The sequence below is a fragment of the Platichthys flesus genome, chromosome 14 (assembly GCF_949316205.1).
Source record: "Platichthys flesus chromosome 14, fPlaFle2.1, whole genome shotgun sequence".
Lineage (NCBI taxonomy): Eukaryota > Metazoa > Chordata > Actinopteri > Pleuronectiformes > Pleuronectidae > Platichthys > Platichthys flesus.
Window position 1 is genome coordinate 12,791,041 of NC_084958.1, and position 23,019 is coordinate 12,814,059.

Sequence of the window (23,019 nt, forward strand, 5' to 3'; positions counted from 1 at the left end):
TTTTTCAACAGTAGTTTCTCTCCTTTTATTACAAGAATATTGATTATGTTTTTTGGTTTGCAACATGAAAATACAGTGTTTGGGTTATCTTCTACACTAATGTGGTTTAAAAGGCATCTCAACCACTCGGCCCAAACACATTAACAAAATGCAAAAGCTCCACATTAAACAGAATCACCAGAATATCAGCCAACAAAACAAACACAAGCCTCAATTACTGTCATTTACACACACACACACATACACCCCCCCCCCCCCCCTTCAGATGACATTACATTGACTTCAGCTCATTTCGTGGAGACCTACTTTAACCTTAACTAGAACTTGCTTAACCTGAACCAAACCTTACTCTAACATTAAAACATGTCTTCAGCTTAAAATTCAACAATTGATGTTATGGATATTTTCTTTTCGTCCAGAAAGACAAATCCCCATAGTGTGACTGTGTAAACAGATTTTGGTCCCCACAACATGAGTAATAACTAGAACAATCACGCTCGCGCACACACAGTTAGGGCATTGCTGATTGAAGGTGTTGATATTAGATACAAAAATAAAAGAAGATCTGTAACACAAAATCCATTTCATATTGGTCACACTGTGCACATTACACGACAGACATATTGTGGTTGTTTAACACTTAAAAGCACGTCAACAGTCTATGAAAGCTGGTTCATGATAAACAGAAGATAAATACTGGTGTGTTGAATTCATAATGATTTGTTCATTAGAATATAACCTGACATGAGAACTAGGTTTTTTTAGAAATGTGAAAAATGAATTTCTTCTCCCTCAGAGAACAGTCACTTCCTGCATGTTTGTGTTTTTCTTGTGTGTGTGTGTACCTCAGCCAGGTAACACTGAAAGATGTTCGTAATGATGGATGAATGGTTGCCATGGTAATGGCACTTTTGGGAAGGTTCTCTCCGTTTGCTTTGCCACACTCCAGACAGTACTATCAGTGACAGAGAGAGCCGACACTCAGGTGTTCATTAGTGTTTCCAACTCGCTGTAAATCTGTGGGTCACGTCTGCTGGTAAAATGAATCTTGTTCCCAGTCCAGGGGACGTGACAGCCGGATGGAGGCGGGCACAGCTGTCTGATGCTGTTATTCAGCCCTGTACGTCACTCAGGCTTCATTTCCCCAATGACTGGCAGGAAACAACTCAGCATTAAAAATAATCCTGCTTTGAGGTAAGCAAGAGCCCATCAGCCTCTCAAAAATCAAATGACACGATTCCCAGAAGGCCGCTTCCCTCCACACATCAGGACTGGAACGTTACAGTTTACCCGCAGTGTTTGAGACGTTGGTTATTCTGCTGCCGTGAGAAGCAAGCTGAGCCCTTCTCTGATCAAGTAAATGAATAAACTACGTTAGTTATTACTGCACAACCTGAGGCAACAGGACCACATCCAGGTGTGATTATCCACAGTGGAGCTGTCAGAGCCACGTGACGAGACGCTCTGTCATAAGCAGTCCTCACATCTTTGCCGGTGTCAGTTACCAGTCAGTGTCAGTCAGTTGTCCTTAGACAGGTAACCCATGTGTGTGCTGGTGAGGAAGTCACAGGTGGGGATGCTACTGACCGCTTGGTGGATGTTCATGGCTGTGATCTCTCTGGGAGCCCTGGAGAAAAAAAAACAAAAAAACAGTGGACCTTGATTAGGATTGAAAGCAAAGCTCAACAAAGCAGAAAGATGTTTCAGACGTGTGCAGATATCAGTGATTATCTGAATAATTAGTTTACTTGGATCTTCAGCTCTGAATCAATGCAATCAGAAGAGGGTTGTCCAATGTCTAACCAACAGTTATGTGACATATTGGCATGTGTACAGAGACACATTGTGAACCACAATGACATTGGATTATTCTTTATGTCCATTTATGTCAACAAATCCCATTCCAAATAACTTGTCCATCTCCAGTTTCTTCTGCACCCTGCCCCACCTCAGCCCAAATAGTACAATGATATATCAGTATGTTATCTATACATGTTGCCATCATTATCATTATAACATTCAGAACATTATTGCTCAAATTCCGACAAGTAAAACCTTATTCCGACAATCATGAAACAATTTAAGTTGCTGTAAATTCTTTGGATCAATAATAGTATTTTTTTTATTTAATACAATTTACTGAGAACTTGTTGATAAATAGAATGTGTGTAGTAGTAGTAACTGGTAGTTTAGATAAGCCCGAGATTTAGTGAAAAGTATGAAGTGAAAGATGGAGCACTGGGCAGGTTGCATGTCAGTGAGAGAAACACCAGAGCTGACCTGTTCTGAGGGGATTTGGCGGAGGCCCCAGCCAGAGCTTCTCTCAGGACGTCACTGGCAAACTGTTCTGTCGCCTGCAGTGTAGTCAGCACAAACACATTTTCATTATTAGTCACAAAGAAACCCACTGTCTGATACAGACACTGTGTAGGTGTACATCTCACACATACTGTATGGTCGTCAATCAAGTCAAGGGCATGTAAAGATTATGATGAGCCACTGTTATTGCACAACTTTTTATTTCCTTTGGCAAAACTGAAAAGAGACCGACCTTCAGAATCATGGTTTCGACTAATGGAGCGAATACGTTCTTCTCCACCTCGATCGGCTGGAAGTTCACCCCGATCTGAGAGACACACACACACACACACACACGTCATCACATTGAAATGAACAAAAAGGTGCAGCATGTATTTCTATTACAAATAAAACCCCCACACTGGTCAACCTACCTGCTGAGCTGCATCACTGACAAACTGGGCGGACACGCAGGGGCCAAGGAAGAACTTGGGCTCTGCGTCAGCTTCTTGCTCCTCTTCTTTGACCTTTAGTTTCTGGCAGGGTGGAACCATGGTGACGATGTCGACTATTTCGTCGTCTGCCTCCTCTGGTTCAGTCTTCAGCAGGGCTTGCATCTGCTCCAGCCGCGACACCAGCTCGTCGCAGCTACTTAGGGTTGACGGGCACTCTGCGGACACATCCACATGGTGATTTAACGCGGCACAGAAACATCAAGTGCTTCATATATGTATTTCAGTCAGATAGCAGATTCTTCTCGTTTGGCTGTATGTTTATTGCAAGGATGAAAAACCATGCTTTTTGTTAAAATATTGGCTCATTTTATTGACTCAACAGTCAAGAGATTTTTGAGAGGAGAGACGAGGAGAAAACAAAGAGATTATCATATTGTCTCGCTCAGGCAAGTGGGCGACTCACTGAGCTGTGCAGCTTCGACTCTCAACCCTTACAGACAAAATGAAGAAGAACTCCCTGTAAATACAACACAGCTGAAGAAAAACACTGAGGCTGCACACTGGCCGCCCTCGCACCCAACTGGACTGCAAACACATCGCTGGACTGACTGGTAACTGCAGAAGCACTACGCCTACACATGCAAAGCTGAAGAGGAAATATTGATCCACTTTGAGCAGCTGAAAGCAGAGGAGTCCACAGTGAAATTGCAAAAAAAATGGGCAAAAGTAAATAAACCTCTTTAAAAGGGCTTTTCTCAAAAACACACAGACAACCACACACACACACAGACAAACTCACCAGGCTCATTATCTATCTGCGTGAGGATGTCCTCGATGGACTCGTCATCTCTCTTGCGTTGGGGCTCGGGGTCAGGTGGCGTGTAACCCCTCTGCCGGCACCACTGCACCACCTCCCTCGTCTTCGGCGGAGTGAGGGCCTGCAGGCGCGGCGAGCGGTCCAACACGTCCTGGACAACCCGCTTCACTGCCACTGCTCGCTGAAGCTACAGCAAAGCATGCCAGACGATATTATGCAAACCTATATTTCGGCCTAAAAGCTGAAATCTGCAAAGTGACACAGATAAATATGTTGTGGCTGGCGAGACTTGGTGTGCATACAGCGCCTTGCAGCCTTTCTTCCCCTGTGATCGCACTGAGCAGCATGAGCTGTGAGTCCCCTCTCCCCTCATGTAAATTAGCGACCGGTAGATATAAATATCCATGATATTTCTGGGTTCGTCTGAGAACCATTTATAGTTGTGAGGAAAGAGAACAGACAGCTAACACACGGGCTGGTGTATATGAGCTCCAGATGAACCCATTAGGAAGAGATGAGAGGAGATAAAAAGCCCGGGACACACATCTGACCTGATGAGACAGGAAGACGCAAGGCAAACAGAAATCTTGCAGAGTCAGGACTGAGCAGCGAGACAGGTTACACAGACAACAAAAGTGCAACCACTGCAAATTATTACTGACATTATAGGCACTCTCCTCCTGGAATCTGGAGCGTAGGAAATTGTAAGTGGGTGCTGTCACTCTGAGATAATAACAGGCTTCAACCTTTCCTGAGAAGAATCACTCGTCATACTGAGACGTTACACGTGTTCAAGATAATGCTTTGTCTTTTCAAACCACAGCAAAGATGTGTAATGATCAGTAATGTTTTAATTTGTATTAAAGTATTTTGACTATTTCACTTTTTCTTAGCAAGATTATTTTCACAATGAATATACTTTCCACTGAGAGGACTTTCCCATACTGAGGCTGTGCAGCACTGAGTTTGAATTGTAACCCTCATTTCAATATACACACAAACAGAGAAAATGAAGTTACCTCTGATGCTCTGCGTTTGCCGATATTCCAGGAGTAATACTGCTCTGTTGAAGAGGCGCAGAATGGATGGGAGTCTTCAGCTAAACAAACAAACAAAACAAGTATATAATAGCTCTCAGTCTGTTTTATATATCTGGAGCTGTTTAGAACATACAGAGGCAAGCTCACTTACTCTTTTCTGCCACGATCAGAGGGAACTTCTTCACCACAGCTGTCAGCAGCTGCATCATGGTCTCCATGTGCTCAGTGCTGAGAAGGAAATCACAGGGGTCAGATGTAGTGAGAGAAAATATCCAGAGAAATGGCAAAGTTTTCTTAAAACCTTTGATTAATATTTCAGTAGATACATGATTCAAATAAATCAGGTACCACTCATTTTCACTGAGAAATCAGTTGGAAAAAAAACTAAAAAATGGATGACAACACTGAAGTAGTAAAACAAATGTTCAGTGATGGCTTTGTCAGTGAGAAAAATGTGTTTCTGGCTTTGAAACTTTTCTCTAAAGATAATGTAAATTATCCATCCATCTAGGAATTAATCATAGACTGTTTACGAATGTGGCATTGTGACACCTTCTCGTGCTTACTTGATGAGGTCGTGTGAAGAGTTGTCCGCCCCTTGTTCCTGCTTGACGGTGGTGGCTGCAGAGGCAACATGAACAGATGTAGGGACAGGGGCAGTCACCGGCAGAGATGGACCCACTGTGACAGCTGTGCTTGCACCTGGCTCTGTCTTCACTGTAGCAGCAGCAGAGAGAGAGGGAGAGAGAAGTTAATTTCATTAAACTCAAACACTGAGACTGACATGAATAGAGAAAGGACAGCGATGAGAAGACTGTGCGTAGATGGGAAATAAACCTCAAAACCTCCATCACAACCAAAACAATCTAAAGCACCAAGCACTGAATACTTACTGAACATTGGTAACAAACACTGCAGCAGATTCTTGTTTACTTACTTATTATCTGTCATCACATACTGAGAAATGTCAATATTTGTCTGCATAAATGTGTTCTTAAGTTCTGCTGTTTATTTATATTGAACACTGATGCACTTTAATTTGATCTTCACCAGTGTTTCCCACAGAGCTGATTCAGTCCATGGTGCAAGTGCAGGTAGACCGTTTTACAAGGAATCAACGGAGCAAAACACTAACTAACATTATTATGAGAGGAGTATTTGTGTTCATTATTAAATTGTGGCGGGAAAACATGAGTATATGGTGGGCAGCCACAGTCTAGATAGTTAAAGGAGAAAGACTGATTGAACATATGTTGGTTAATTATATAATGTTGTACTCAATAAAATAAACTCGTAAAATTTGGTATCAGTAACAAAATGTGCGCTACTACTGGTATGAAAGCTATTCCAATGATACCCAATCCAAACAAAGAAAAGTTGGTTGAGAATAAGGGAGGGGAGGGGATGGACCCCTCTCACCTTTTGCCAGGGGCAGAGCAAGGGAGGGGCAGGCCTGGATGGCAGGACTTGGGGAGGCTCCAGCTCCAGCTGCTCCAGGGTTGTTGGAAGAGGAGGAGGAAGAAGCGGAGGAGGGAGTAGTGGAGACTGTGCCTTTAGACACAACTACATAGAGAAGAAAACGCACACTCAGGCTGGATCGATGACCCATTAGACAAACAGTCTTAAAGTTGAAGTGAAAAATGAGAAGGGAAGAAGATAGGTCGTACAGAGGCTCTCTCAAACTTGATATCACCATATGGATCGAAAAACTCTTCCTCAGAAAAATGAACTGAATAAAGTTACTGTTTGCAAATGCTCCTTTCAATTCTAAAGTAATTTAGAAGAGCAACATGCTTTATCTCAACACTTGCTGTAAAAGATGTGGCAAACTGAAAAAACATTCAATACCAATGAAGCTTCATGTTATATCGAAACACCACTGATATTTCCTTTAAGCTACTATTAGATGTGGTCATGTTGAAGTTGTGAACCCAGTATCTGTATATACAATCCTCACATGTGGTCGTTTATTGGTAGTTTGCAGATACCTACCTTTCCCAACAGGCATGAGTATGGTCTGCATCCCTCCAGACCCAGTGGCAACCCCCAGCTGTTTGAGCTGGTTGGCTGGGATGGTTAAAACCGTCTGCTGAGAGCTGGAACCCCCAGAGTGGATCTTCAGCATACCTGGACAAATAATTCAGAGCAAGTCATTAGTTAATATTATCTAACTTGTACATTTGAACCAGGTGACTGATGCAGTGTGAGGTTTCTCTGTATCTACCCGAGAGAGTTGTACCAGTCTTCCCTCCTCCGGCTGCCATCCCACTGACTAATGAGGCTGCTGTGACCAATGACGTGCTGTTGCTCTTTGGCACGCCAGCCACAGTCCCCACTCCTGCACCCTTGGACATGCCGATGACCGGCATCGCAGCAGGGCCTTTGGCAACTGTTACCACAGCTCCGGTTGAACCAGCTGCACTCTTTGTCATCGTGGCAGAGTTGCCAGCACCCTTGACCAAAGTGGCCACGGCTGTCTTTGACAGGCTGCCACCACCAGCGGCAGCAGCAGCGGCGGCAGCAGCAGCACTGGCGCTCTTAGCTGCACTGATTACTGCTGCTTGGTTGGCTGCCACCAGGAGCGAGTGGTGCTGAGGCGCAGACTTCCCACCTTCGGCAGCCTGCGTGGAGATTACAGGAAAACATAGCTGTTAACCAGGAAGTAAACAGAAACAGTCACCCGGTGTCTGAAAAGACAAACTGGTTCACTACTGTGTGTGTTCCATGCTTATACATAGCAAGGGTCAAATAACAATCTTTCATTCAAAAATGTTCATATTTGTTTTAGTATCAACTTTCATTTTTACATTTAAAAAATACACTAAGGCAGGGTGTGGAAATATTTTTTTAAAAGGCTAAACATATTACTTTCTTTGTATTTGCACAATAGGGATTGTGTAAATAATAATAGCCATTGTGAAGATCCGTTTAAAGCTGGACTTCAGTGAATATTAATGAAAAGAGTGCTGGAAAAATAAATAGTCTGTGTTTGAACTTTTGAGTTGGTGTTTACTGTCTTTTCTCTGCTGTGTCCACATTTGTTTTCCAGTGTTGTGCAACTGGGACAGTGAGCTGTTTTGATCAGGTTACTAGTTTTATGGAATTCACAAAGACAAAAGAGTAAGTGCTCCCTCACAGAGAGCACATCTTTACTGTTTGTATCAACTCAGCTCCAATACATATATCAATAGATTGCTCGAATGCAGAGACAGTGAACTACCTCAAATTTGAAAAAATGCTCATAGAGAAGAGTTTAAAACCACACCCTTAGTCAAAATAAATAGGCTTAAACGTGTAAGAAATAGACATTTATTGTTACAATTATCAATATCGGCTGATATAAAAAAATTTATCTTGACATTATTTTTTGCTATATCGCAGAGCCCCATTGTCAACACTGATAGAGCATTGATTAGTGTCTCAGTTTATTACATACTATAAACATGTTTGTTTTTATGTGTTTGAGCCTGCAGGAAGTTTCCATTTCTCAAGTTAATGAGGCCACTGACTGAAGCTGTAATCACCCAGATTGGTGCTAATGAACAGCTTTGGGCTCTTCACACTCTGCTCTCTCTGACAAATACACTGATGACATTGCCACTGTAGCCACATTGGATAACTCCAGTTTGTAAGTATTGTATGTATTCATACTGCAGTGGCAAATGCTGCATCACCACAGCTCTTACCTCAATTGTACAAAGAATACAAAAAGAAAAAAGGAGCTCAACTGGTATAATTCCTCAAACAAAAGAAACCTCCTGCTTGTTACACATGAAGCCACAACACAAAGGGTATGTACTTAAATTCTCCTTGAAATGAATGCTCAAGTTTCAAAAACATTCAAAACAACTGTTTTGGCAATTAGGAAATATGGCCTTAAATATTTTATATATGTAAATGTTATACATTAACCCACATGGACTAGTTAATGAAACTATTTTGTAGGCTTGACAAAATGCTTCACGTAGATTTTAATGTAACTGCATTTTTTTTTGACATTCCATTTAAAAGAGAACAGCTGTCAGGCAGAATAAAACATACAAATATGAGGACTGTGGAACTCGCCTGTTGTTGGCTGCCCACTGCTGCAGCGCTGACAGAGCTGGGGGTGGAGCTAGCAGCGGTAATGACTCCACCTGTCATCCTCAATGTGGTCGTCCCCGGCTTGGACAAATGACCTGCTGCCGCTGCTGTTACAGTCTTAACTGAGCCGTCTGACAACTTCACCTGTGCGCCCTGGGAGCTGCCAACCACCTGTCGGTCATAGACAAATTAAAAAAAAAAAATCATTGTGACAATGACTTTGAAATTGTCTTTGTAATTATGAAACCGTAACAATAATCAACATTATAACACAATTACAAGAGTAATTGTATTAAACAGACTGTGGCTATATGAACTCTGCAAACAGCCTGCAAAGCAAGATGGTTAAAAATGAAATCGGCTACTGTGCTGTTATATAAAATGAGACAGAATAAAACTACATGAGGGGACTTGACCTCCAGCCAAGCAGTTCACTTGGGTGAGTAAAGCCAACACCAGCTGCTACTGGACAAGCCCTCCACAGTTTCAACGACCCACACATTCACTGTGTATGACAGGAAACTGCAGTTTGCAATAGCTCTTCAGTTAGTTTAAAAATAAACCAGTTAATATCTACATTTAAGTGCCAAAAACAACAAAAGTGGAAAAACTTAAAACCATATTTTTGGTTCATCAACCCTAATACAATAAAATGACAAGAATAAGCAATCATTACAACTGTTATGTCATGTTATAAGCATATTTGGGTCACATACTGCATTCGTTTAAAAAAGACGATGTGCAGCAGTAAGTAAGAATGAGGTTAAAAAGATATTTCAGTGAGAAGTGAAAACCAGAGCCAGCGCAGCTCAGTTGGGACTTAAGTGCTGGCAAACACCAAAGCTGGCATTCAACTGCAAAAAAACTTGAAGCTGGATCCTCAGTGATTATTACCCCACGAAGTTGTCAGTTAGCAGCAGATACTGCTTGTAGCTCTTAACTGAGTCAATACTGACCTGAGCCAGAATGGCTGCCTTCTGTCCAGCTGTTACCCGGATGGCCTGCTGGGTAACAGTCGCTGGAGATGATGCTGTGTGACCCGCAGTGCTGGAAACCCCCTGCTTCCCTGAACCCTGCGCCGGTTGACCGACCAGAAATGTGCCCTAGGAAAAATGGATAAACAGTGATTAGGATGAGGTAGTAATCCAACATCAGTGGAATTGTCATGTCTAAATTCAGCTAGATAATCCATTCCACATTTAACAAACACATATACAAAAGCAGAAACCGTCCCCTTCCAAATAAAGAATGTTAAAAGGTAGGATTATAATGCACCCCATGTCACACTATGAGGTGGATTAGGTATGTTGCTATTCTAAGCATTAAAATGCTTCTACTGCTTCAGCTGTTTCATCCTTTATATGTAATAGCTTATATAAAATGCATTAGCCTCCCTTGAAATCAATTATTTTGTGTGTGTATGTATTGTATGCACACTTTAGCTGTTTAGGGAGATGTACAAAATAAATGAGTGATTAACACTGACATTAACCTTGAATATAGATCATTAACATGAAACACAGCCCAGAAACATTTTAAACTGTGTGGAAACCTCTCTGCAGACAAGCTGATTTTATGGTGTTGGCACATATGCACAGTAGGTTCTAAAGCTGACTACAGGATCAGTGATGCTGTAATGAATGGTTCTTATTAAAAACACACCAGGGTCAACCTCCGGACTACAACACAAGAATAATGAGATTAGCGAAGGATAAGAAACACCAGTAGCAAACTGTAAATACACCTTTTCATGACTTAGTTGATTTAAATGCATGATGTGTAAAGCATCTTTATGTTGGCAAATAAATAATGTTCTATAAAGCAAAAATAAAAAAGACATCAGAGACAAATATTTTATACAAGAGTAAGTTTTCTATTATAGCATTAATGGATTTCCACCCACCTGTGGGGTCTGTTTGAGGATGTAGGACGTGTAGGAGAGGTTGGAAGGCAGACTGCTCGAAGAGGAGGAGGTCTGAGAGCCCCCAGCGCCTGCAGACGAGCTGCTCTGCGACTGCTGACCTAAATTACACAGTCAGAAACACGTCAGTCTCTAATCTCATAAACAAATCTGTCATTGTTTATCTAAAAATACAGATCATCTTCTATTTATTAATATGAGTAAAAGCAAATAGGTAAAAGCGTATTCATGATAAATGATTCCAAAGCAGGGCGGGGCAGAGTTATGTTGGTTTGGATTTTTATTTCAGATGCTGCTAAATCTCTTTAATCTCACTGAGGGATTCTAGCTCGCAGCATTACACATTAAATACTCTGCAGAATGAAACAGATGACTACAACTGACTCACTGTCCAGAAGGTAGTGCGGCAGTCCAAATCTGTAACTGTCACCAGAGTGTTTCAAAGTGTAGGGTCACTTCAGAAGAGGGTTTCTTACTTTTCAAAAACTTGAAGATGAGCCGAGAGCAACGAGAGCTTTAATACAGATGTGTGTGACCTACGAAGCCGGAGGAAAATTACAGGGGGCCAAGACTTTTGTTTTAGAGGCCCTGGATACTGAGTCACCAACACCATCAAGCTCATTAATCAACTGAATCCAATCTAAGTATTTCCTCGGGTTTTGGAGGATATAAGATTCCTGCTTAGAAATGATAGAATGCGAGAAATTAGAAGCTGAACAAGAACCACCATTCTCACTTTGAAATCAAATAACCATAAAGGCCCAGATTAAAGTCAATGATTTCCCTTTTTCGGAATTACATTTTTTGTGGAGAATGTATACTTTTAGAACTTTATATCTGGGTTGTATCTTGAATATCCTCCTTTAAACGACATGTTGCTCCACCAGTAAGTTTTTACTCATCTCTCTGTTGCATGTCTGATGAAGTATATCAGTATCTTCAAGTGTCCGACACGACCACACCTAATCCCTGAACAATGCTCTGCTCGTTCATGTTATGTGTATTGCTGCCACAAATACAGTATGGAGCATTATGTTATAAGTTGGGAAATATCTGCAGTGAGAGAAACTCTGTCACCAGGCTTTAAACCCTACATTTCTGAGAGCTCGTCAAGTTTGTGAACTAAAAACAGAACGAAGAAGGGATGTGGCTGACAGACTAATATCTGACACCAAAGTTCTTTTCAAACGTCTTCATCTAAAAGGATTTATACTGGGTGCATAACTCACTGGCACTGGAGGCTCGGAGGATAGCTCCCTGTGGAATGAGGAGCAGTTTTCCCTTTCCTGACGGGTTCTTACTGTTGGTGGTCAAGTAGAGTTTGGTGCCTGGAGGCAAATTGGCCAGATTGGCCAAGTTGTTAGCTGGCAGCTGAAGAGTAGCCATTACTGTGGATGTATAAAGACAGAAAGAAAAGTCAAGACATTTCCTCATAAAAAGGCAATAATAACAGAATAAAATGCATGTTCATGGATACTGCTGCTATATTTTATCGATCCATGTGCTATGCAAACGCTTATCTTACACACCAACTGATGTTCTGGAAGTTTTCCACCCATGTGTTATTTTTCTTGTTTTGTTATGTTCTTATTTGTCTTGTCTGTATGCTGGAAGGAAGGACTAGCTTGGGGACCAGGACATTGTCTGGGTTCTTATGTATTTTGTATGTTTGTATGTATTTAATGTTTGTTCTTTGTTATTTTGCCAAAATATTAAAATAAAATATCGAAAAAAAGTGTGTTTCATTTTGTGCAGCTCATTCAAAATCAATTGTGTAGCCGTAGCATGACCTGTACATCATACATGTTGTCTGTGTGTGAACTCTGACCTCCGCTCTTGCCACCTGAACCTCCAGCCGCCTTGGCAGCAGCCTGCTGACCAGAGATGCCACTGGCTCCACTTACGATGGCCTTAGCGACACCCTGAGCCAAAACCTGCTTCCCTCCCATCACCTTGGAGCCAGAGGGGTTGCCCTTGGCGACCAGAATCTGTCCACTGCTGATGGCCACCTGTTTGACTGCGGACTGGAGTGTCGAGGTAACAGGAATACCTAACATCTAGAAACAAGGAGAGTGCCAAAGGTCCCTGGTGAGTGAATGTGACTATTGATAACATGTATATCACTGTTAACATGCAAATGATTGGAATTATTTTTGGCATGACACTGACCTTGCTAGATGTGGCCCCCGTGGCCCCTGCTGTCTGTTTCTGGGCCGACATTGAGATCATGTGACCTCCCTTCACTGCGACAAACTGGTGAGCTGCTGTAGCAGCAGGTTGCTGCTGGCTGGTTACTGTGGAAACCATTTGCTGCTGCTGTGTTGAAACTTCCCCTGGCTCTTGCTTGATAATAACCTGCACAAGAAGTGAATGCACATGGAGAGGATTGCAACATGAAGGCTCCTGTGTTTTGTTACCTCAATATTGTAGATTATTATTTGGAGTCAATCAGTTTTTTATAAAACAAAACAAGAGAAATTCATTATTAATATGATAAAAACTAAAATAACTGCAAATTAACATCCACTTATTTTTTTCCAACAGGATACAGACAGTAAGCAGCGAGAACAGATTTTTTGATAAACAGCAACATCATTTATTCATCAAAGAGATGTGTTATGTTCCCCATCTGCCCTGGTCCTTAGAACTACAGAAGAAACCAGCAGCTGACAGACTGTTGAGTCTGAGTGGATCAGAGTGTCACTATTATATAAAAAGTTTTCAAAGAAATCATATGTTGCTCTTTGAAGATGGCGATGGGATGATGTGATGATGTGTGGGAGTGGGAGGATTTTACAGCAGGGTATTGACACTGACTGAAACAGAACTGTGCAATTGTCTCTGCAAAGCTTCCTGCACATCCTCCCATCTTCAGAGTAATGTCCCATTTAAACAGCTTGCCAAGGCACTCACATATGCTGAAGATAGCACCCTGGCCTACTATTTATACCACACTGCTTTGTTAAAGATACAGATACTACAGGGATAGACTATCCTCAAAGTGGGAAGGGGACATATCAGTTACAAAGATTGAGCTCAGACGGATTCATGTTAAACCACTAACATTATCAACTCACCTTCACCCCTGAGGAGAGGAAGGTGCCTGTGTGAACTTTAGGGGCTGGAGAGCGAGTGCCTTGAGCAGCAGATTGTTTAGCCGAGGGGCTTCCTGTGAAGTAATATACACACAAACACATAGAGGTGAACTGATGATTACTCACTTCAGATCCTGCCATTCTTTCCAAAAGGATCAAGGCCGCTGTGGTGCGAGATGACAGTTTCTGTGGGTGTTGAAGGTGAGCACTGATATAATTCCGCTCCTTAAATACACCATTTCAATTTATTTTATCCCAGGATTGGTGAGCCTCAACACCCACATCTACCTCATCCAGCTTGATAAAAGGAGTACTTATTCGCACTCCTGCCAGATCTGGTCGAGCTGTGCATTTGTGGAGGACGAGTGGGAGTGGCTGAGTGGGTGTTGTAAGGAAAAGAGTGGAATATTGTCGAATTGAGGAGGTAAATGGAGCAGCCTTGGTGATGTGAGATGACTCCGCTCCATGATGTGGTGACACACACACATATGACATTTGCTTGACCTGACACTGAACTGTCATCTTTGCAGATAATTAAAAAGCACAAAACTTGATGCGAATGGTGTTTCAACCACCTAATCTGGCCATGAAACTCAGCAGCTCAGTCACCATGGTAACCTTGCATCCAGAAACCACCCAGCTGGCTCATCAGCCGTCATTTTTTATGCGTGCAAAACGGGGACAAAAAAGAGAGACGGAGAGACGGAGAGAGAGACAGAGAAAAAAACAGAGAGGGGGGAGCACAAAGACATAGATAAGAGGGTAAGAGAGGACAAGAAACAAAAACTACAAAAATAGAGGAAAAATAGTAAGGAAGGAGTATGTACGGTATTGTACATCATCTGTTCAGCTATATCGCACATTCTTCACAGCGTTTCTTTCTTTTCAATGTGGGTGGCTCGGACACTGATTTTTCGATTTTGCTTCTGTTCCACTTCAGATTTCAAGCTGCACTTTGACACAGAGTAGGAGATGTGTACCTGTGGATGCGGAGGAAGCCATGCTGATAACCTGGCCTGGCTTGTCAACAATGATATAAGGGTTGTTGAGAGCCGACGAAGAGTTCTGCTTGCTGTGGACAGGGGTGGAGGTGGTGGGTGTGCGAGGCAGTGGGGAGTGGCTTGGGGTGGAGATGGGAGATCCTGCGGAGGAGGAAGTACACATGCTATTAGAAAAATATTTTTCTTCAAGGGTGTTAACAACAAATATAAACACGAAAAAAGTACTAAAGTGATGCAGGTGTTTGTTGAGATTAAGACAAAATAAAGCAATGAATAAGAGTTGAGTGAATATTTATGGTTAATGGTTTTGTATTTATATAGCGCTTTTGTAGTCTGATGTTGACCACTCAAAGCGCTTTACAGTACAGTTTTACATTCACCAACACACACATTCATAGAGTGTATCTAATTGCAGCACTTTGTTATTCTATTTGGGGCCATTCAGGGTTCCGCATCTTGCCGAAGGACAATTCGGCATGCAGATGGGTCAGACTGGGGATCGAACCGCCAACCTTCAGGTTGGAGGACGTCCACTCTACCCCTCAGCCACAGCCTTAACATTTGACATGACACAAATATCAAATATCTGTAGACCAGATTACACTTTGTTGATAATGTGACTATCCATTTTGCAAATCTGAAGTGCTCATGGAGAAAAATGTGTTCTTGGTTTGTCACAGGGGGAAGAAACCATTTCCATAGTTTTTGCCAACAACAGTTAATGTGACCCTGGAGGTGTTCGTGAGAAGTGCTTTTCTTTTTATGTACTGCACATTTGAAACAATTTGACAAAGTAAAGAATGAGCATCAACACTAGGGATCTAAAATACAAGCAATTGAGTTGGTGTCAATATTAAAACCAACAAAGTTTGACATCAAGCAAGTATTTCTTATTTTTTCCATATTTAAGTGACAAAATCCAACTTCTAATTTATGAAAAAGGTGATATGCAAAGTGATGGGACATCATGTGGAGCCACTGTGAAAAGGCACCTGGATGGAGAAAGTTACCTGAAACTATTTTGCAGCTCATGGTGATTGGTTGGAACGATTTCCCAGGAGACTCAGCAGGACTGGGTGGCTGTCCTTGTGGGACAATCTTACAGCTTGCCGTGATAGGCTGGAAGGCGGAGTTGCTATGGGAACCCAGGGTGATCCTGTCACCGGCTTTTGGTCGGGTCGGGGTGCGCTCACCGGCTGCAAGTGCTGAGCTGTGAGCATGTCTCCCCATCTCTGTTTTAATGAAACCTTGGAAGAAATGGGAAAGTATATTTTAGTTTTACTCTCATAAATTATACCTCATTTAAAGACGAGAAAGTTACAGATGTAAGATGTAGTATTATTTTGAATTCTAATTCTTGAATTGAGTGGAACCACTGAAATCCTGCTCAAATCTGGTTCAGGTAAATTAAATGAGCCACAGCAGACGGGATCCAACTGACCCAGTCTGTAATAAGCAAACTCTTGTCACAGCAGTACAGCTCATACTAATTCAACATTAATACAAACCACCTTTTCCATAAATTATTCTTAATTAAATTTATCAAACATAATTTCCATTGACCTGCCTTCAGAGAGCGCATGACATATTACGGTAGCATGTATGAGTAAGAAGCCTCAGTAAAAAAAGTAACAAATAGGCCAACATGCAAAACAAACATATGGAAATAATACACAAATGAAAACAAGCAAGAACCTTGCTGATTTTCCAATTAATATATAATAAAGAATACTTTACTACCAGCAATCATTGTTCATTCTGCCTTTTTTGGAGCAATGTTTTTTTTGGCAGCTATAGAGTCAGAGCACTGCAGGACTGTATTATACTGCGTGTATGTTTGTGAGTGTGCCTTTGGATCATCATGCACGTGAAAGATACAAACAAACAGATATTAATCATCAAAAATTGCAAAGATTACCTTTAATTGCTCAAATGTGAATTTACTTGTTTATGATCAGGTAAAAAAAAGGTGTTTTCTACCGATGTACCTTTGTCTATGATGGGATCATGTGACACGGGCGAACTGGAGCGTCCGTAACTTTGGGCCAGGGAGGAGGTGGACGTGGGGCTGGCCGCTCTGTGCATCACCTTGGATGAAGCAGGCTGAGGGATGTAGTCCTGCCCAAGGGAGTTCCTGAGGAGCTCCACATCCACCACCTGGAACGAATATAGCTCATCGTCAGGGAAAAAGATGTGAGGACATCACAGGACACATAATGAACTTTTATTAACTTACAGTTTCTGCCCCCAGTGTCTGCAGCCCAGTATAGGTTCTGTCCAGCTGTGGGCCAAGATAAAAGGGTGAAATAAAAAACTTAAACTTAAATCCATAAAGTGGATATGCTAGATTTAATCACTATGACAGATAATAATAAAACTCTGACAATAACCATAAGATTCCATGAGATTTAATAATCTACATGTTTTTAACTAGAAATCATATTTTGCTTTAAAATATACCCTACGTTGCTTTATATTCAGCCTCATGCTATAAAGAATATCATAAAAACATTACAATGACCATACGAAACTGAGTTAATCTGCATAGGTTAGTCTGACCTTTAGCTGATGGATGATGTCAATGCGTTTGTTGCGGGGGTCGTTGAAGTGGATCTGGATCCGCACAGGAAACTCACCCCAACCGCGACGTGTTAAATGAAAGGGAGGCTCACTGAGAAAAGACACATTGAAAAGTTCAATGTAAGGTAAAATCTAGATGAACAGAATCTATAGAGAATGAATTACAATCAGTGCAAAAGAAAACTAAGAGCACAACCTCGAATCCAACTCACTCCTAAAAATCAATGACTTGAAAGTCTCTCATCTTCTCCCACTTTGAAGCTTTCGTTCCCAAGGAACAGAAACTTATCTGACTGCATGTAATTAGAAGGGCATGTTTACAGAGTTGCATAATATTATTCTAATCAAGTTTATCTATGAATGAGGCCTGTGGATTGTTTAACTTGCTTTTCATTGATCTACATTCACGCTGCGTAAAGTCGTCACAGAGCACTGGGCCTGTGTGGGGAATCACTGGGAATGAGAACTTGAGTCAACTGGGGGAGAGCTTATGATCTGCTTGTACAGCAACATGAACGCACGGTCAGCTGAAACAGCCAGGAGGCTGCAGCTGACTGATGAAAGAGAATTTATTCAGAAGCCATGGGCCAACTTTAAAACTTGGAGGATAGAAACTACACATTTTAACCAAAGAACATCAAAAGTTCAGTTCCCAATTAACTGTGAAACTGATCTTCACACCTCAGTGCTGAGCAAAGGTGAACGCTTTAAAAACACACGTTTTTGCAAAAGACTACACTGTATGTATAATCTACCCAACAGCACTTAAAATTCAGCTATAATTGATTGAGAAGAGACATTCCTGGATGATCTAAATCAATTATCCACAGGGGGGCACTGTTTACTAAAATATTTTCATAATAGTCAGTTTAATAGTGAATCTGTTTTCTAACTTCAACTTTGATATAAACATCATCTGATGAAGAGTCTCTTACACATTCAGATATTATCCACAACTATCTTTTGTGTCCTTCATTTTGGCAAGGGTGTGTGGAAAGAGGTGGGGCAAACTACTGACAAACAAATATGACATAAGGTTAGAAAAAAAGTGCGCATAGGCAACAAAACAATGTCTAGACTGATCGTACTAGAACAAGTTGATCTGTAACTTCTGTGGTTGCCTGAGGTTACCACATAAAACAGCACCCAAGCGCTTATATTTACCACTAGTAAGGAGTGCTGCCTATCTGAGAAAACGCTTGCAGGGCTGAGGAGTAATTACTCATTCTTTGTCTGTGTCAAACTTGCAGGAAAAACAGAGAGGCAGGCACAAACCTGACTTCCACAAGGTCATTCGGTTTGTAGCTGGGGTGCAAGAAGAACCAGACTTTCTTTACAAAGTGGTCTATGCTGGGTTCCCTCCTGGAGCCTCTGACGTACACCATCCACTTATGAGTCGACTGGTCATTCTCCTCGCGTTTGTCGGGGGGAATGTACCTGAGGGTAATAGAAAAAAAGGAAAAACAGCCAGAGGTGTTAGACCTATTAAACACGACGGATAATGCAAAAGGTACTTGTTTGTTTAAGATAAATCCAGGAGTTAAAATCCAAGTTAAAATCCAGGAGATTAACACAATTCAAATAGCAAAAAGACAGAAGATTGGCAGGAGGGGAAGCAAGTTCATAAAGGAACAAAATGGTCCAGGTAAACATAGTAAAGATTGGCAGGCAGAATACTAAGGGAAGACAGGTTGCAAAGGTCAAAGGCAAAAATACTATTTAACGTGCCTTATATTACACTAAACTGAATGCTCAGTTACGTGGATAAATCTATGCCTAGGGAGTAATGAACTGGGTAAAACGGCATTTTCCACCTTCATCAAGTCTGGGCTTGTAATAAAATGATGATGTTGGTTAGATCTTCTTTCCAAGGACACACGCTAGAAAATTCAATTTACAGGCTGAGTCTAAAATGAACAAGTGGAAACTCTATTGAGGGAGTGATATATCTGCTTAAAGGTAGAATCATGAAACCACTAATCTATAGTATGGTGCATCTAAAGCATCATCTAAAGAAACTATCTACATAAGTTAAAACTACTTCAATAAGTCAATAACTAATTCATCGTTTGCATCTTATATTCCCTTACAAAATGTTGAGACAAGCCACCTTACGTCTCTCTACTTTAAGAATTAATAGAATCCCTTTCCCTGCATAGAGAATTGCTAGGCTGTCGCATCCGGCAAATTTCCGGCCACCTCCCAACAAAATTCTAGTAGAGTGGAAACTGCGTATAGTGATCATATTTGTCCTGAGCCAAATTTATCCAAAAACGTTCAATTGTATGGCTCCGGACCTCTTAATATTAAAGACCTGTGCTACAACCTGCTACAGAGATTACAGAGTGAGTAAAATCGATTACATACTTGGACACATTCCCCACTACAATTGTCTTCTTTGCATACAGTCTAGAGGCCTCGTCTCCGGTCGTGTGGTAGATCACCCTCTGATCTGCTCCAACAGTTGACGGCACACCAAAAGTGTCCTACAGCAAATAATGGAGAGCACAGCAGACATGGTGAGAGAAAGAAAAGGTGCAAGATGAATGCTGACACTGTCGACAGTGACCAACAACAATGTAATCTATAATAATAATAAAATAATCATTTGAATATAGCAATAAGAAGGCAGCATCCTGTGAATAAGGCGACATAACATAAAAGCAATAAGAAGAAGCAGTCAGTGAATCTGCAAGCATCATCTCCTCAGGAAGGTCGTTCCAAAGCTGAGGGGCCCTGATGGCAAAAGCACGGCCACCTATAGACTTGAGCCTTGACTTTGGAACTGAGAAAAGGTCCCACAAGCGGATCTATGGCTGCAACATGGCTCATATGAGGTCAACAATTCCGATGAGTGGCTTCGGGCCAGACAAATGCAAGATTTAGAAGGGATAAGTATAATTCTAATGTCAATTCTAAACAGGGAGTCAATGGAGAGAGGCCAGGATTGGAAAGATGTGATGTTGTCTATTAAAACCAGTAGGAAGAAACTGAACTTACTTTGCCTGTATTACGCCCGGGTCGGCGCTCCTGCCTGCTGCTTTCCTCTTTCCACGCTCCCTCCACGTCCCTCTCAGATCCCTCTCCTTGCTGTGAGAGGGACTCGGACTCTGAGTGGGCCAGAGAAGGCGTCTCGGAGCCCTGGTTGAGAGGGGAAGAGGACCGGGATGGGGACTCCAGGAAGCGCCGGATGGCCGGATGGTTCAGGACTGCAGGGTCACTCTTCGACGCATGCTGGGACAAAGAGGACACAGGCATGTACTGGGTGAAGCAGATTGGTAGTAGAGTTATTGTGGCCGCATCTATGCAATATTAAAAGCAAAGAAGTCCTCAAAGAAATCACAGTTCTGCCACATTCATGACAACTGCAAAAGATTTCCACTGAATCAATCATCGAACTATGATGATGTTGTATCTAACAATTGTTTCAGTTTTATAATGGGCTTACGGTGGCATGTCATCTCCATTATTATAACCATCATCTACAAGCACCTGTAAACACTTAATGCTCGTAAGACTGTGCAGGTTTTTCAATCATCAAAAACAATATTGAACCCCTTGATATGGAGATTTACCTCTGGGAGCTTTGTTATCCCAGCGTTGGCATAGTAATTAGCAACTATGCATGCCCTTAACTTGTCCATCATCCTCCTGGCTTCATTGAGTCGCTGCAAAACAATGAAACACAATGAGCCAAAACACTCGGTATAGCACAGCAGACATATAGATGAGGACATTTCTCTATGCTCTGCATCAACACATAGTGTGTGTAGTAAATGAGAAGAAGAAGACACTTTGACTGTGTCCTCCAGGTACCTGACTGATCACATCTATCTCGTGCTCTTTGCTCTTCATCTCCAGAGAGAACTGCTCTCTGATGATGGTCTCGATCTTCTGCACCGCTGCTTCTCGGGCTGTTCAAAGTATGAAAACACATGTTTGTACTGTGAGTTGTTGGCTGCCACAACATGTAAATCAGGTGCACTGGGTCAATCAGAGCAGGACCTTACCATCGTGTTCAGCCGCTTTGTTTCTCTTGCTGCTCTGGACCAGGGAGACGTCCTCATAGTCAGGGTCGTTGCCTTCTATCTTCCTTTTAACGCCCGACATGGCTGCCTGTTAGACAAACGTGAAACGGCAAGCTAAGCCTTTTAAATCACTGCTCCCGTGGGCCAGTTATCAGTACACTTAGCACAGAGTTAGCCGGCTAGCCTTGGAAGCTGTCAGGTTAGCGCTGATCAGCTAGCCAGTTGTGCTAATATGAGTTAGCAGACCACATAAAAAATAGCATGTATATAACCCCGCTCCCATTACTGTTAGAGAAACAACAAGCCCGGGCTACGCTAAGCTAACTGGGCATGAGAACTGTTTCGCTACCGCACTGTATCTCGCGGTGAGAGCTGGTCGTCCGTGCAGCCGGCGACACTTAGTGTAGCTAGCCGCTACCCGTGTTTTGCTAACGGTAAGCTAGCGTTAGCACACGCTCGTAGACCCCGTTTGAATCCGTTTGAGACGCAGACTTACGGGGCTGCGCTGTGCACTGGAGCCACGCTTCTCTGCGAGGCGTGTGTTTTAATTCAGTGAGAGCATGTCCCTGTGCGTGGAGCCGCAGTCACCTCACACACTCGTGTTTCCTCAATTGCTAAAGTGTCGAGGTGCACAGGTAGGCTAAGTAGATGAGAGCTAACGGTGCACTTCAGAGAACCAGCCACCAGGGGTCACTGTTCTGCAAAGGCTGTGGTAAGATAAGATATAATAATCCTTTATTAGTCCCACGATGTATAAGTAACATGCAAGTATAAGGAATTGTCGTCACTTGTACTTTTTTTTATTCAAAATAAAGGATATGATCTGATATTTACACAGAGTGTGATTTTGGTTTGTGATGTCTTATCGCCGTAATATGTGCTTCTGAAAAACTGCTGCATCCACTTAATATGGAGGAAGAGAAGGAAACATAACAAATCCTGTTAACAGACTGATATTCATACATTTTTTGATAGTGCAGCTCCAAGTTGAGTTAATCTGACCATGTTGTCCTCTTCATTTGTTTACTTGACGATGATATAACACATTTAAACTCTAACTTTACCAATTTCTCAAGTTGAAATCCAGATAATAAAGTTATTTTCAGGCTTTAACTCTTTATATAAAACTTCTATCCACTGTATAAATGATCTGTTCTGTTGTGCACGATAGGGGTTTGTGAGCTGTGGCGAGTTTTGTTCATAGAGAAATCTCCTACTACTGAGTCCCAATTGTAACAAATATTTTGAGAATAATTTGTACTGTTTCTTGTTGTATATACTTGCGGGGGATGAATCAGAGTAATAATTCCATCAATTTTCTAAACTGTCTTCCCATTTAGCATCTTAGTTGATGGAGACCCAGAATCAAATCAATACTTTCTTTTATTTGTATAGTCCGTATTCACAAATCACATTTTGCCTCATAGGGCTTAACAACCTTTACTAGGAGCGACACCCTCAGCCTTGTTACAGCAGCAAAGGGGACAGTCAGAAATAGACACCAGATACCAAAATCGATACACATGTGTATCATGACCAGACAAACAAAAAAGTCTATATGTACAATTTGAAAAATGCAAAAGGAAGATTGCTATTTTGCATTTAGTGGTGATTTTGGCCATATTCCAAATTTTTACTTTGAGGTACTTGTACCAGGGCTTACATCAGATCAACCTCAAATTGTACATTGATCGACATTAA

At 41.8% G+C, this 23,019-nt stretch overlaps 1 protein-coding gene across 2 annotated transcripts; it reads right to left on the bottom strand.

Annotated features, from left to right (window-relative positions):
* Positions 1-11: 11 nt before the first annotated feature.
* Positions 12-21,981, bottom strand: yeats2 (YEATS domain containing 2). Of its 2 annotated transcripts, XM_062404557.1 has the most exons (30): positions 21,815-21,981; positions 21,301-21,406; positions 21,107-21,204; positions 20,866-20,958; positions 20,291-20,524; positions 19,658-19,776; positions 18,566-18,727; positions 17,270-17,381; positions 16,947-16,991; positions 16,699-16,867; positions 15,721-15,957; positions 14,690-14,851; positions 13,692-13,783; positions 12,784-12,969; positions 12,443-12,671; positions 11,844-12,002; positions 10,597-10,715; positions 9,650-9,796; positions 8,676-8,864; positions 6,835-7,231; positions 6,603-6,737; positions 6,030-6,173; positions 5,177-5,327; positions 4,762-4,838; positions 4,590-4,669; positions 3,553-3,757; positions 2,733-2,968; positions 2,552-2,626; positions 2,281-2,354; positions 12-1,627 (listed from the first exon to the last, which is right to left on the bottom strand). In XM_062404557.1, exons 2-30 carry the CDS (start codon positions 21,398-21,400, stop codon positions 1,519-1,521), a joined length of 4,335 nt encoding a protein of 1,444 aa, XP_062260541.1. In that variant the 5' UTR covers positions 21,401-21,406; positions 21,815-21,981; the 3' UTR covers positions 12-1,518. The 2 variants fall into 2 exon arrangements, with proteins under 2 accessions (XP_062260541.1, XP_062260542.1); XM_062404558.1 differs by lacking the exon at positions 6,030-6,173.
* Between the last annotated feature and the right edge of the window lie 1,038 nt (positions 21,982-23,019).

Bases quoted from the DNA above. Each gene is read 5' to 3' on its own strand.
- yeats2 (XM_062404557.1), bottom strand. From the start codon at position 21,400: ATGTCGGGCGTTAAAAGGAAGATAGAAGGCAACGACCCTGACTATGAG. The intron at 5,328-6,029 runs GTGAGAGGGGTC...CTGCTGCTACAG, and splicing joins TGCTCTGCCCCTGGCAAAAG to TGAAGACAGAGCCAGGTGCA. The intron at 4,670-4,761 runs GTAAGTGAGCTT...TTGTTTGTTTAG, and splicing joins TCTGATCGTGGCAGAAAAGA to CTGAAGACTCCCATCCATTC.